This window comes from Asparagus officinalis, chromosome 5 (genome assembly GCF_001876935.1).
Source record: "Asparagus officinalis chromosome 5, Aspof.V1, whole genome shotgun sequence".
Classification (NCBI taxonomy): Eukaryota; Viridiplantae; Streptophyta; class Magnoliopsida; order Asparagales; family Asparagaceae; genus Asparagus; species Asparagus officinalis.
The window spans coordinates 119,456,726-119,473,258 of record NC_033798.1 but is presented as its reverse complement, the minus strand read 5'-3'; the positions used below and the strand labels follow the sequence as shown (position 1 = coordinate 119,473,258).

The 16,533-nt window shown below is 38.3% G+C and overlaps 1 protein-coding gene across 1 annotated transcript; it reads left to right on the top strand.

The window, feature by feature from the left end:
* LOC109842485 lies at window positions 15,041-16,437 on the top strand. Its single transcript, XM_020411356.1, has 3 exons — window positions 15,041-15,367; window positions 15,436-15,708; window positions 16,141-16,437. Exons 1-3 carry the CDS (start codon window positions 15,041-15,043, stop codon window positions 16,435-16,437), a joined length of 897 nt encoding a protein of 298 aa, XP_020266945.1.

Below are 16,533 nucleotides of genomic sequence, written 5' to 3'. Positions count from 1 at the left end.
GGTCGGCTAGGCCGGCCTACTCATTTCCTTTTTTTTCTTTTTTTTTTCTTTTTTAGTTAAAAAAATTCAAGAGTAAATAACAATAAATTAAGCGTAATTTTGATAAAAAATCAAACATATTATTAATCACTTGTAATTATATAATTTATAAATACAAAAAATTATAAAAATTAAAATGATAAAAATAAAATCTTTATTAATAATCAGACTAATAATTACAAATTTATTTTGGAATAGGTCGCCTCACAATAGATGAATACATCCCAACTGGGTTGGCACTCCCTCATCTATATCACTATCATTAGCAACTCTTTCCAAAAAAAAAATTATCACAAATTCTTAGCTAAGAAATAAAAATTACAAACTAATGAATAATTTCTGCTCTTTATATTTATCTCTTATTCCTAACTCTTCAAGTTTATCTTCAATACTAACCATCTGATCGATGCATTGAGTTCTCTTCTTGTACATCTACCAATCTTGTAGGCACATTACCGCATGTACGATAGATAGATCTAATGATGTCCTGTGATCGTCGATCAAACGTCCTGATGTGCTGAAGGCGGATTCTGAAGCTACCGTGAAAACTTGCACTTTTAGTGAGTCACGAGTCATGATGGAAAATATAAGATATGAAACTGTTCCATATACTCTCTTCACCATTGCAAAATATCAAAACTATTATTTTGACTTTTAATTAAATATGCAGTTAAATATTGTTCAATTTTAGAAACTTCCATTGATGATCCATATCCAGATTCAGATCCACCAATTAGCTCAGCTATCAATAATTCCCTATAAAAACTCTTATCTTTGCCCCGACTTGAACTCGTAGAAGCAGAACCTATAGGCTGATGTGTACTTACACCATATCTAGCTGCATATCCATCATATAATCTTTGAAAATAAGTTCTAATAGTATTATGATGAGAAAGAGCAGTAATAGTTTGACCATCATCAGTGTCTATTATCATGTTACCATACAAAGAATTTAACAAAATTTGAAGGCCAACATCCTTCAAACATGGATCAATAAGAATCCCCAAACCAAAAATAATAAGAATATGCTTAAAATACTTATTAAATTTACTTTCTATTTGAAAAATCATATTTTCAAAATAATTATCCATATGATAATTATTAAATATTTTTTGAATATTTAAAACTTATAAAGTAGTTTGAATAATAGTTGGATAATAACAACCAGATAATAACATAGTAGCATCATAAAAAACTTATAACATTTCTTTTACACTATATACAACTGACCATTCATCGTCAGTTATTCCATACATATTACCATATCTAGAACTAAAAGTATAGAAAGTAATAAAATTATTTATAATTTTTTATACTTTATTGCTAAATTTAACATTGCATAGGTAGAATTCCACCTATGGTCAACATCTTTTGGAATTAATCTGGGTTTAAAAAATTTTCTTTTACACAATTGTTTTCATCTTTTAAGTCTTTGTTCAGAAGCATTATGAGCATAAGGTATTGTTCTAACCTTTTCTATCATGGATTTAATTTCACCAAATGCATTTTGAACAATTAAATTTAAAATATGACACATACATCTAATATGAAAAATATCACTATGACATAGCAATAGCAAAGATGATTTGATATGATCAACAACTATATTATTATTACTTGCATTATCTAGTGAAAAGAGAAAATATTTTTTCTGAATTTTCTAATTTTATGAGTTCTTCTATTATTAAATTTGCAATATTAATACCATTATGTGAATATTTAAATGTAATAAAAATAATTCTTTTAAACATTTGCCAACTATCATCAATCCAGTGTGTTGTGATACATAAATAACAAGTTTGTGATCTAGATGTTCAAGTATCAGAACTTAAAGAAAATTTACAATTTAAATTTTAAAAATAAGAAATTATTTTTGCTTATTCCTCATGATAATATTTCAAAATATCACGTTGATAAGATTGACGAGAAAACTTTTTAAATGCGAGATAAAAACCATCTGTAATCATATCTTCAAATTCATCATCTTCTAGTAATTTAAAAGAAAGGTTTTTAAGAATAACAAACTTGATGACGCATTTCCTGGTTTTAATTGCGTCATAGTTCCAACTACTGAGACTACCGGACGATGAGGATTGGGAGAGTAAAGATTGTCAGATATCACTGAGGTGTTGTCTGACCTCTGTTGTGCTTTTCTAAATGGCGTTTAAGGTGGTTGGTACCGTTTTTATGATGAGCTTGGAAAATATGGCCGCATAACGCACACTTAGTCTTCTGGGTGAGGAGCTTACAATGTTGATCCCTAGTGACTTCTATCTTCTCAAAGAAGTTCCACACATGGGATCTCGGCCTTGTAGGAGCTCTAAGTGCAGAATCATCGCCACCGGGTTCGTGAACAACATCGGTAGGAGGAGTAACTGTAGCTCATACAGTAGGAGTATTAGGACTCGTTTTAACATTGGGAGTTAGAATTTGCCCGTCATAATCAGAGGAGGAAGCCATTTGATTGAATAATTAGAAAGCTAAAGCGAGAATAAGAAAGTATTAGAGCGTATTAGAGAATATTAGAGAGAAGTAGATGAGTTTTGGATGAGAAAAACAAATAAAAACTCCTTCTATTTATAGAGGCAGCCCCCTAGTCAAATGACCAAAATACCCTCAAAATTTGGTCTTTTTTTGACCGTTTTTTGGAGTATTTTAGTCATAATCAAAACTATTTTCTTCTTGTAAAGAGATAGAGAGAGAGAAGGAAAGAAAGAAAGAAAAAAATCACTAAAATAGAATTGTCTTTCATGTAATCCTAGATGACATCAATTGAATCATTAAGATGTGAAGAAGAAAATGAACTAAGTTTCCAACAAAGATAATAAATACTTTACATATTCTACACAAACAAATAAAAAAGTGGTTAAAAAAAGGAATCGGCCTCAAGAGTTGGCTAGCTCAAAATTTCAAGAGAAGAGTGTCCTATAACTCTTTATTCTTAAGAGCCAGAAAATGAAGCAAATAGCACTCGATAAATTCATGAGGATGAGAATAGCTTGAGAGCGGGCAACATCATATCATATGTGTATTATTGGGTCTTTTCTCTTCCATTTTATCGCCGAAGTTTGAACCTCTACGCATAGCCAACTGCAACTCCTTGCCACGTCCCAAGCCTCGATAATTGTTATCAGGTGATCAGTTCTCTCTTTCACGGCAAAAACTCCAATTTAGAGAAGGGTTTTTTATACAAAACCAACACAAAATATAGTAACTTTTTAGAAAATCACCATATATATTTCTTATTTTCATAGAACCATCATAAAATATATGTTGTGCGCAGTGAAAATTTCGGCAGAGTTTCTGGTGCACAATAAGAGAGAAAGATCGATAAGAATTCCCGTCTCACAAAGGAAACAAGAATCTGAAGCGAATATCTCAACAAAATGAGATATCGGCTCTTCCTCTCATCAGTTCTAGGACTGACTTGTCGAGGGATCCTAAAAACTATTACAATGGTCACAAACACAAACAAACCTAGGACTGACTTGTCGAGGGATCCTAAAAACTATTACAATGGTCACAAACACAAACAAACTAATTTTATGTGGTTCGGCAAACTGCCTACGTCCACGGGGCAAGGAGGAGGGAGATCTACTATTAGAGGGAGAGATATAACTAGGGTTTACAATCACTCAATCTAAACCCTCACGCAAGTATCTCTCTCAAAATAACCAAAAGACTGCACAGAAATCCACGCACAAAGTCGGCGGCTTGCTGCTTTCGCTGCTCCTACTTCCTCTACACGCCGCCCAAAAGAACGCTACCAAAAGAACAAAGAAAACACAGCCGATTTTGTTTCTCCCTGCACAAACCCCCTCTGCGATTTACCTTGCACACTTAAAACCTAGGAAATAGCAGCTATATATAGCTGCAGTTCGGGTGGGCCTTCAATCAACTCCTGCCAACATTCGTGGGCCCCACATGTTCACATACGAAAACTCCTCACACCAACATTCGTAGCCCCCACTTGCTTTGAACTTCACGCATTTTCTTTTTTTGATCTCTTCACGTGGTAGGTTAGCCTACGTCACATTCATAATTCTCCACCTCGGCGAAGTTTTCCCAAAACTGAGCCGACACCAATCAAAATAAATGTCCCACTTGTTGCGTCCAGGATGCCGTGAAACAATTCACGACAACGGACTCAATTCACAACAAGTCTAGAACCCAAATGAGAATGTGACCACTCTCCAAACGTCGGTATCTACTCACCAAATCGATCTCACCCCCATCAAGATCCAACCCGGCTGCATCATAAAGACTGCCTACGTATCCTCTTGCTCAAGGAATCATGCCTCACGTAGTTCATCCAAATGGCCACGAACGACCTCAATCCAATAGAAGAATTCGTAACCCTTCTCCAATATCATCAACTCTGCGGCTGATAGCACCTCCAATGGCCTCAAACACCTCCACCTGAGGTGAACCAATGGTCATATCCAAACTACGTCTACTAGCTGCACTCGAATCAAAACCCAACTCATCATCTGCACTCAAATCCAAATGATCCCTAAGCCGTGTCATCTCAGCTAGAATCCCAAACAATGCAGTATGATCTGGAGTAATCTTTACCCAATGTGGAGTAGCATCACACTCCACCCGCTGTGATACATCTAAGATCTGTCCAATACTCTCCACCTGCTGAGAGTAAATTAGCTCCCTCATCGGAGCCTCAACAGAAGTGACACTACCAGACCAAACATCCAATGGAGTTTTACCTTCAATCACATCAGTTGACAACTCTTTAATAAGATGGCTTGAATATGTCGAAGCCTCAGTCTGGAAACTCTTCTGCAGACTATTGCTTGACAACAAATACCGATCATCCTCCAGCAAGGCACGGTTCTCCAAATTTACCACCCTATCAAGTTGCCCTAAGATTTTCCTTCCAACAAAGTGTCTTGAAATACCGTGAGCTCGGCTCCAATACAGAAATAGGTCCATCTTGTACCTCCTAACAAAATCAGAATAAAGTACATTCACCTTTATGTCCATCTTACACTTCTTCAAACTTTTAGAGACTACTAGGACTTTCTCCAATGGAAATTTGGTTGCAACCCAAACACGCCTAGAACAGTCACTAACAAAAAAAACCAAACGCCTATTACCTCCTAATGATGCCCCCTTGGGAGGCCCCTAAACATCCACGTGAACACCTCCAGAACGACTCTTAGCACGGTGAATAGAGGTGCCAAATTTTACCTTGGTTTTCTTGCTCCAATTAACATGTTCACTAGACTTTAAACTACAGGTCTTCGCACCCTCTTTCAATCTATGCAAGGAATCAATACTGGAATGACCAAGCCCCAAATGCCGCAGTCTAGTCAAATCAATAGAAGTCGTTACTTCTCCACCTGCCACTATACCTCCAGTCAAGTAATACAAGTTATTCCTCCTGACGCCCTTCATCACAAGCTGAGAGTCTTCCACAATCTTGAGAACCATGTCCTCAATTCGAACATTCAGACCCTCTCCAACCAAAGATCTAATCGAGATCAAGTTCTTTCTTAAAGAATAAACATATCTCACATCATTTAACTCCCTAACAGTCCCGTCAAACATTTTGATGCGAATTCTTCCTATCCCACATATCTCACATCATTTAACTCCCTAACAGTCCCGTCAAACATTTTGATGCGAATTCTTCCTATCCCAAGGATCTGGCATGCACGGTTATCAGCCATGTACACCACACCACTATCCAGCTTCTCAAAACCGGAAAACCATTCCCTTCTAGGGCACACATAATAGGTCACATCACTATCCAACATCCACTCGAATTCCTCCGAATAGCTCCATGTAGGACTGATAGAAAGCGAATAAATAGAAGAGTCAGAAATATTCCCATCCGATACGATGTTTGCTTCTGATGATAATTGCTTCTCTTTTCCCTTCTGCTTATTCTTCATCCATTCGTCGAGCTTTGGGCAGTCTTTCTTCCAATGACCAGTCTCCTTGCACCAAGCACATTGATCTTTTCTAATTGTAGGATGTTCTACTCTAGACTGTGACTTTTAATTCTTTCGGTTTGGACCCTTCCCTCTTGCGGCCAACGCCTCTACTACCGATTCAGTCAAAGTCTCCTTATCCTTCTTCCGAAGCTGATAATTCACCAGTGCAGCAGTGACCTCACTATACGAAAGAGATGCCTTCTAATTAATCAGAGTAAGGACGAATGTCTCATATTCCTTGTCGGGCAAGGAACTCAATAACAGCAACGCCTTGTCCTCATCTTAAATCATGACATCCACATTCGCCAAATCCGCAAGAAGCTTTGTGTAGGTGTTCATGTGATCTCTAATTAAGGTTCCCTTCTTCAACTGGAAGCGATAAAGTCTCCTCTTCAAATGCAAGCGGTTCTCAATACTCTTTGTCAAATACTTGCTTTTGAGAATCTTCCAAATCTTCTTTGCAGAAGTCTCATTCATCACATCATATTTTAGATCTTGAGTCAAACATTGGAGAAACACTTGTTGTGCGCAGTGAAAATTTTGGCAGAGTTTCTGGTGCATAATAAGAGAGAAAGATCGATAAGAATTCTTGTCTCACCAAGAAAATAAGAATCTGAAGTGAATATCTCAACAAAGTGAGATATCGGCTCTTCCTCTCATCAGTTCTAGGACTGACTTGTCGAGAGATCCTAAAAACTATTACAATGGCTACAAACACAAACAAACTAATTTTATGTAGTTCGGTAAACTGTCTACGTCCACGGGGTAAGGAGGGGGGAGATCTACTATTAGAGAGAGAATTACAACTAGAGTTTACAATCACTCAATCTAAACCCTCACATTATTATCTCTCTCAAAACAGCCAAAAGACTACACAGAAATCCACGCACAAAGTCGGCGGCTCGCTGCTTTCGCTGCTCCTATTTCCTCTACACGTCGCCCAAAAGAACGCTGCCAAAAGAACAAAGAAAATACAGCCGATTTTGTTTCTCCCTGCACAAACCCCCTCTGCGATTTACCTTGCACACTTAAAACCTAGGAAATATCAGCTATATATAGCTATAGTTCGGGTGGGCCTTCAATCAACTCCTACCAACATTCGTGGCCCCCACATGTTCACATACGAAAACTCCTCACAACAACATTCGTGGCCCCCACTTTCTTTGAACTTCACGTGTTTTCTTTTTTTGATCTCTTCACGTGGTGGGTTGGCCCACGTCACATTCACAATATAGTGGATTTTTTTGGAGAATCATCACAATTTTTTTATTTTCATAGAACCACCATGAAAATATGCATCCATAACAAAGTCCACCAAATTATAATTTTGTATCTATATCATGTTAAACTAAATAATATGCTAAATCCCTAAAATATCATCATGGTGGGACCACCTAATCTATTATTATATTTCTCAAACTAACAAAATACCTGAACATCGTTAATGACCCAGATGGTTGGTATGGCTCTCACTATCTTGGGTTCCATTCGAGATTACCTTATTATAAAAAATATTACTTTCCTCTAAAACTTTGTTAACTCCCTCAAAAAAGTTTTAATTTCCTCCAAGTACCCCCACTCATGCCCTCTAAAATGTTGTCATAATGAGCATTTAGGTCATATTATACTATTATTATTTAACAAAATACTGATGTAAATTATGACTTGGTGGGACTTTATAAAAGATTCATATTTTCATGGTGGTTCTATAAAATTTTTTTGGTGGTTTTCTAAAAAACCAGTATATTTTTTGGTGGTTCTATGAAAATTAAAATTTTTTATAGTGGTTCTCCAAGAAACCACTATATTTTGTGGTGGTTTTGTATAAAAAACCCTTTAGAGAAAAAGCTCCAACTTCATTAGAAATTCTTTGACATATTTATCTTAGTGAGTTAAAGATAAGGGCTTACTTTTAATAGGGGCTAATGAGAAAATGAAATTGAAAGTTTTGTGTTTCTTTGTCAAAAGTGAAACTTGATGGCTTCGTAGAATAGATGAGAAAAAGTTAAGGAGAATAGAAGGGAACTTATTTCACCCCGTCAGGATAACCTCAATAAAGGAAAGGGAAGAGAATTTAAAGCTCAACATGAGCCGCTGGATTTGATCTTGAGAGGGTAAAATTTTCCATGCATGACAATTATTTTTTGATCAATTCGTTTTCCCGCGGTTACACCCCAACTTGACGGGGGCACAAAATTATACAATTATTCATCTTAACTAACCTCTCTTCTGCTACCTTTCTCAAATAAATTATGAAACAAAGTTACTGGTTACCCTAACTTTCCTCAGCTCTAGTTACTCCAATCCAAAATAGGGTGTAATCTTATCCCCACACTTGTCAACATTATGGTATTTAAGTGCAAATAATCCAAAAATATATGACATATTTGTTTAGCTCTAAAGAACACGTAGCCGCAAGAAACTTTCAACTATTCTTTATGATATACATAACAAAATTTTCTCCTAGTTTACAATTTCTATTATTCAAGCTCATTTCATTTGTCTTTCTAAGATCTTATATTAATTAAATATTTTCTTCTTAAAAATTACTAATTGATGTGTACTAGGTAATGATCGAGTGGTTTGCAACTATAGTTTCAATATAAGTGTCATTTACATGTAACTGAAACGTCACAACCGTTCTTGTATACAACTGTAATTACAGTTGTTTAGCTCAATCTTTAAAATTTACAACTTAGAGTTGCAACTGTTTGGTTATGCTTATAATTAACTTTTCATTTGTAGCTAGTTTTTACATTTAAAAAAATTTATAAAACTATTATTCTTGTTTATGCTTTGAATTTAAATAATATTTTTATCTTTTTATAAAAAAATGATTTTCAATGTTTTTAGTTTAATATTTATTTGTGAAAGTTTGGGAAAATAGTACTTTTCTAATCATTTTCGTGAAAATTTTAAATTTCAGAATTCAAAAATAAAATATAAAATTATTTTTGAAACAATTAAAAATATTCTTTCCATATCAGTTGTTCTATCGACTTGTCCTATATTTTGGGTCTAAATAATCACTCTTAAATGAGAGACGACATTTTGCAAATAAGCTCTCTATACCAATCGGCTATCTATGTTCTTTTCTTTCTTTATTTCTCTCATCCTCAGTCTCTTTTCCCATTAAATTCTTAGGTTTTTACGAGAGTTGTCCCCCAAATCTTTAGTAGTTTGAAGTTACCCTTCAAAATCTTCATATTTAGAAATCAGTGCCTAACTATTTAAGGGAGTATTTGGGAACCATGGTGTTTCCTCAATTTCTATGGTGTTTTGGTCAAAACAAAAGTACTATGTGTTTGAGAATCATAGTGTTTTTGTGCTTAAATTCATACAAAAACATAAAACACAGTATTTTTATTTTGAGAAAAATGTGTCAAGGCCCCAAAATCAGAAAGCAGATGTGGCCCAGCCCCGACAACTTTTTCTCTTACTCTTTAGCCCTAAAAGAATCAAAAAAGTGTGGCTCAGCCCCCAAAACCCACTTTTATACATGTACTATGTGTATTTTCCAAAGCGGACAAATTTTCAAAACCAACCCTTTTAGACATTTAATTGCAAAAACCGACCCCTTTTCATAATAATTGCAAAAACCGACCTGTTTTCAGCCCAGCGCTGAAAACAGGTCGGTTTTTGTAAAAAAATCTCCGAAACATCACGGGAGTTCAACTCCCGTGAAGTTTATGGAGAAATTAAACTTCACGGGAGTTGAACTCCCGTGAAGCTTAATTTGTGCTTAAAACTCCACGGGAGTTGAACTCCCGTGGAGTTACAGTCAGCAATTCCAGAGAATCGAGTCTCTGGCAAATTGTGACTGCAACTTCACGGGAGTTCAACTCCCGTGAAGTTGCAGTGCCTATTTTCCAGAGATCGATGTCTTGGAAAATTGTGGCACTGCAGACTCCACGGAGTTGAACTCCGTGGAGTTTGGTACCGCCTTATTTACCCATGCGCGTGTTGACCCACCCGAGACCCAGACAACACACCAAACCATTAATATTTCAGCTAATCGTTCTAATTAACCAGAACGCGCGCCTTTCCAGTTCCGTCGGCCATACACCATTACCACTTAAACCTAAACCATTACATAATCTATCTTTTTTAAATACCAACTTTATTACCTAAATAACCAAAAATTTTATTTAAACAAACACATTTCAGATACAACAAAATTTTATATCACTTCCTCACTACCTAGCCTCCGACCTGAGCCGCGCGCCCACCAGCCTCTCGACGCCGCCAGCTGGCCCCAGATTCGCACGACGCCCGCGCGCCGCCTGCTCCGACCGCCGCCTCGCTTCAATGATCTCAGTCAGATTTTCAAAAAAAAAAGGTAAATTCTTTCTAAAAAAGCTATACCCTCTAATTTTTGTATTCTCCCACTATTTGATTGTGATTACATGTAGAAATCTAGATTTTAGAATTTAATTGTGAATTGTTTACGAATTTTGTGAAGAAATGTGAAAATTAGATTGGAAATTATCAATAAATGTGAAAATTAAAGGGAAAATTATCAATAAATGTGAAAATTAGAAGGAAAATTATCAATGGGGAAATTATCAATAATTTTGTGATATTTGTGATGAATTAGTGTGTAAATTATCAATAATTTTGTGAAATTAGAGGGAAAATTATCAATAATTTCGAAAATTATTGAATTTAGAGTTTAGAATTTAATTGTGAATTATTTAGATTTTGTGAAGAAAAATTAGATTTTAGATTTTACATATGTATGATATAAATTAGATTTTAGAATTTAATTGTGAATTATTTATGAATTTTGTGAAGACGTATTAAATAATTTTGCGTATTTAGAGGTGAAATTATCAATTAATGTGGAAATTAGAGTTACTACCTAAATGTAAAAATTAGTAACAATCAATATTTATTTGGCTTTTCGTGTAATATTGATATTGAATTTTTCACTCTTCAGAGGTAACGATGAATGATCGAATTGTAATTCTCTGTTCTTATGATGGGAAGATTAATTACCTCGAGAATAATATGCCCGTTTATGAAGGAGGCACGACGAGACCGTTGTTCATAACAAAATCGTGTACTTTCGATGATTTGGTTAATGAATTACACAAACTTACATTAACTAACTCACGTGAGTATCACCTCAGTGTGGTTTGCAATTATCCTGTTGTGGAGAACAGAACAAGTGGCATTCAAATATCAAGTGACTACGATATGGGTCTCATTCATGTCTTACACGACGAGAAGCGTTCGGTCGAATTGTTCATTGAAAAACATCAGAGAGATTTGGGCAAATCGTTGAACTACGAAGGAATGTATTCCCGCATGTTGGAGGATCCTGAAGTTGATTCTGTAGGCTTTTTATCTCCTCAACAAGATGAATGTTGGACACAATCACAATACATGAGCGGTCCTTCGTTCGTGGGCACGTCGAATGCTTTCGATACTAACACGGGAATTCAAGAAGATAATGCAAGTGTTGAATCCGAGAATGATGAAGAGGAGGGATTACAAATTAATAGCATGACCTTGATAGATCATGATGATGGGGAAAACCAACACATCGACGGGGCTTATGTTAATAATGAGTATGTCGACTTAGAGGATCCGCCGCCCGATGAACTTCAAGGAGATGAATGGATTGATAACTCCGCGATGGAAAGTGTTCCTATTGGCACTAATAGCGGTGTTGATACACAGGCCGAGGACTTCTCATTCATCAAGGGAGATCTTTACGAGAGTAAGGATAAATTGATCCATGCTATTCGCACGTATTCCATTGCAAAAAATGTGAAGTTCAGGCCAACCAAAAATAATACTACAAGCTATAATGTGGTTTGTTTCTATCGCAAAGATGACGATGTCGAAGATAATAGTGGACACCACGACGGCAATGCGAGGTGTCCGTGGAAGCTTAATTCACGCTCGGGTTCAAGAGTAGGTGGGCAATTCAAAATCACGGCATACAATGGACTCCACACTTGTAGCAATCCTCGATTAGAGATGAATAACAAGAATGCGTCCTCTTCTTTTATATATCGATTGATTTTACCGCATCTGAGGGAGGATCTTGATCTAAGGCCGAAAGATATCCGTCTTTTAGTGCATAAAGCCACCAACTTGGATGTATCATATCACAAGTGTTGGAATGCTAGGAGGAAGGCGATGATAAAAATATTCGGGGATTGGGATAATTCGTATGAGATTTTACCTCATTATCTTGAAGCACTCAAAAGAGAAAATCCGGGGACTGTCTACGAAGTATCTTCGGACCCCGTTGATGGCGGAGAACGGCGGTTCACCGGTGTATTTTGGGCATTTGGGCCCTGTATTGAGGGGTTTCGTCATTGCCGTCCTCTTCTTAGCATTGATGGAACTCACTTATATGGTAAATACAAAGGCGTTTTGCTTGTTGCAACCGGAGTTGACGCGGATGGCGGGTTGTTTCCTTTAGCATTCGCAGTGGTTGATGTTGAAAATACAGAGAATTGGGCTTGGTTTTTTGCATGCATTAGATATCATATCCCTAGTGTGGGGACGCGGCCGATTACATTCATATCCGATAGGATGAAAGGAATTCCAAGAGCACTCCAACAACATTTCCCGTCACCACATGCACATCGCTATTGTTTGCGACATATTAGAGACAACTTCAAGAAGAAGTATGGAAACGCTCAGGTTCAAGACTTACTTTGGCAAGCCGGTTGTGCAACAGAAAAATATGTTTATGAACAAATACGAGAGAGGATCAAGTTCACTTCACGAGCCGCACATGATTGGATCGAAACTAGTTTGGGTCCAAACACGAGCCGCACATGATTGGATCGAAACTAGTTTGGGTCCAAACAATGTTGATAAGTGGGCTTTATGTGATGATGGCGGTCGACGGTTCTGTATGATGACTACGAATGCGTCTGAGAGCTTCAATGGTGTGCTCAGGGGAGCACGCGGCATGCCAATACAGGCACTAGTTGCTAAAACTTTTTACAGGCTTAATAAATTCTTTGTTCGACGTCGAGAACTTGGTGAAAATATGCGCTCCCAGCTAACACCGAATGTTGATGAAATGCTAGCGGCTCAGATTGTACAAGCTCGGTCCTTTCAGGTTGTACGATACAGTTTTAATGAATGGGAGGTGCTCGAGGGAATAACCCATAGAGAAAATCGCTCTTACAAAGTCAATATGTTGGTGGATCACACTTGTACGTGCACTTGCAATGTACCGCAACTACAATTGATTCCTTGTTCACATGTTGTAGCAGCTTGCTCCGACCTACAGGGTGGTGCTCGCATTTCACATTATGAATTTGTCGACGCTTGGTATTCTGCATACAACTATCAACAAACCTACAAAGAGTGTTTTCGTCCACCATACGATAGTCGACATTGGACACAAGATGGGCCACGGATATTACCTCCACTGTATAAAAGATCGGCGGGGCGCCCTCGTTCCGTGCGTATTAGAAATAGTATGGATGACGGACGTGAAGGAGCTAGGAGGAGAAATAAGTGCAGTAGATGTGATCAACCGGGTCACAACAAAAATAGGTGTCCAGTTAGTATTAGGCGTTGATTTGTATTATGTATCGTTTTGCACTATGTCATTCGTAGTTGTTATCTTTGAAGCGTATGATACTCGTTATTTGTAATATGTTCTGTATGCAACTCCGTTCATTTCACCCATGCATTTGTATTATGTAGCGTTTTGCACTATGTCCGAACCAATTTGTAATATGCTATGTATGATACTGTGTTCATTGCACTTTGTATATATGCTCATATTTTAATCACAGGTCTATTCATTATGGATCCGGGACCGGAGAATCCCGACGTTTTGTACCTTCAGGCGAGTCATTGTTCAGACCATATTGGTTCGGGAGAGGTAATACGAATAAATTAGATATATATTTCTTCGATAAATATAATTTTTTAATGAATATACTTAAAACTGATTCTTGTTTTATGTGCAACCCGTACCAGAGTACACGATGATCGAGCATTCCCATAGTCATTCGGCATGGGTCATAGAGGATGAGAGGGTACTAGCTTTGATCGCTCAGGCCGGTTTTCGACCGTGTTCGACGATTCGTTATATCAGGCTTGATTGGCCGCTTATCACTGCTTTGATTGAGAGGTGGAGGCCAGAGACCAACACCTTTCACATGCATATAGGGGAGTGCACGATCACTTTACAGGACGTGGACGTCATACTTGGGCTCCGGATTGATGGACCGGTAGTTACGGGCACCGACGATCATAGTTGGCCGGAGGTATGTGGCCGGCTACTTGGACAGGTTCCCGACTTGAGGAGTGGTGCGATGAAGCTATCGTGGCTTCGTCAGACATTTCAGGGCGACATACCAGAGGATGCCTCTGATGAGACGCTCCAGTTTCATGCTCGTGCATACATATTGCACATGATAGGGTGCGTACTATTTCCTGATGCGAGCAAGACTCTCGTACATGCACGATGGCTGCCACTGCTGGAGGATTTTGGTGTATGCGGGGCACTATCGTGGGGCAGTGCGGTGTTGGCATATTTGTATCGAGAATTGAGTAGAGTATCTCTGATGCAGAATAAAGAATTTAATGGATGCTGTACGTTGATACATATTTGGTCATGGGAGCGCATTCATATTGGACGACCCACTTTACTTATGCACCGTGACTTAGAGGGGCAGTATCCGTTGGCATACAGGTATAATTGTACACACACATATTTCATTCGTAACATGAATATTTGTACTTATATATTCGCTATTCTGCATATAGGTATAACGTGCGATACGCTCAGTACAAATCAGCGACGCGTCACCGTCAGTTTTACCGAAATGAGCTTGATGGCCTCTAGCATGAACAGGTAAATATAAAACTCAAGAAGTATGAATATTATAGTTTTTCTGTATGATACTGATAAAGATAAATGTTTTATTTTATTTCAGTTCAAGTGGAGACCCTATACACCGCCGGAGCTCGATATACATTCTCTTGAACCTATCTGTCGAGATAGTCCCGAGTTGTGGAGAGCCAGAGTTCCATTGATCTGTTGGGAGATCGTAGAGATGCATGTACCGGACCATGTGCTACGGCAGTTTACACTCTCTCAGCATATTCCAGATCCTGTCGAGCAGATCAATCGTCGGCGGCGCCCTACATCGCACCGGACTGACTGGGCCGTAGTCCGTGCGGACTACATAGGCAGGTGGGTTCAGAGGTGGGATTGCATACAGGATACGAGGCCCACAGCTGTTGACTATACCACGTATATGCGTTGGTATTGGGGTATCACACGTAGATGGATCACGCGTGACCCACAGCCTTTAGCTGGACACATGCCACGCCCACCGACAGATAGTTACATCCCTAGTGGGATGAACGAGAGAGATTACGTAAGTTTCTAAGCTAAATTATAATATTTTTTATTGAGTTGATACTTAATAAATTGTTTACCACGCAGGTCCGTGTTTTAGATAGCATTGATGCTGATATTGATGCGCACGTGACTGAGATTCAGGATCAGGTGGCGTTAGGTCTCCTCAGCAGGATCAAGAAGAGCATAGCGCAGGTGTTCCATAAGACTCACGTCGACGAGTTCGCAGGCCGTGAGGACAGGTCTCGCTCATTTGGACGGGCGTACGCTCGACGTCGACGGCCGCGTGATGATGACGCCGGCACTTCGCATGCCGATGGAGCCGGCACTTCGCATGCCGATAATGCCGGAATGACGCCGGCATTTTCACAATGTCGATGACGCCGGCACTTCGGCATGCCGATGGAGCGGCACTTCGCACCTCTTCATACACGCTCGGATAACAGATTAGTTGCGGCTGCACAGCAAAGGTAATCGCCAGGCCGCGGGAAGAGCCCGAAGGGGAGGGTGGAGAGAGGGAGAGGAAGGAGGGGAGCTATAATTGGTTCATATGAACTTATTTTGATAAATTTGTGTAACTTTCCTGCAATTATACAAATACTAGAACTTTTGAAGATAAATGTTTTTGTTCCAATGAATACATAATCGTGTGTTTTAATCTCATGGTTGAATCATGTATATATTCTTCGTTTGCAATAAATTGGCATATAATATGAGTTATAATTCATTGTTGAATCATGTATATATTGTTTGTTTTGCCAAATAATATTGACATATTATATGGATATACAGGTAAATAATATCAAAACCTGCCACAAGCTGTGGCATGTTGGTGACCTGGCACTTCACGGGATTTCAGTCCGCGTGAAGTTGCAGTGCCAAATTTCGCAGAGACTCGATCTCTGGCAGAAATTGTGGACTGCAACTTTCACGGGAGTTGAACTCCGGAAAGCTGCAGTTCACAATTTGCCAGAGATCGAGTCTGGAATGTTGACATGTAACTCCACGGGAAGTTCAACTCCCGTGGATTTTAAGCACAAATATAAGCTTCACGGAGTTCACTCCGTGAAGTTTGAAATTTCTCCATAAACTTCAACGGGAGTGTGAAACTCCCGCGATGTATTTCGGAGATTTTTTACAAAAAACGCGACCTGTTGATTTTTTCCAATATAATAAAAAATCATA

Coding starts and splice junctions, on each gene's coding strand:
- LOC109842485 (XM_020411356.1), top strand. CDS start 15,041: ATGCATGTACCGGACCATGTGCTACGGCAGTTTACACTCTCTCAGCAT. Junction 15,368..15,435: donor GGATGAACGAGAGAGATTAC/GTAAGTTTCTAA, acceptor TTTACCACGCAG/GTCCGTGTTTTAGATAGCAT. Junction 15,709..16,140: donor ATAATGCCGGAATGACGCCG/GCATTTTCACAA, acceptor ATGGATATACAG/GTAAATAATATCAAAACCTG.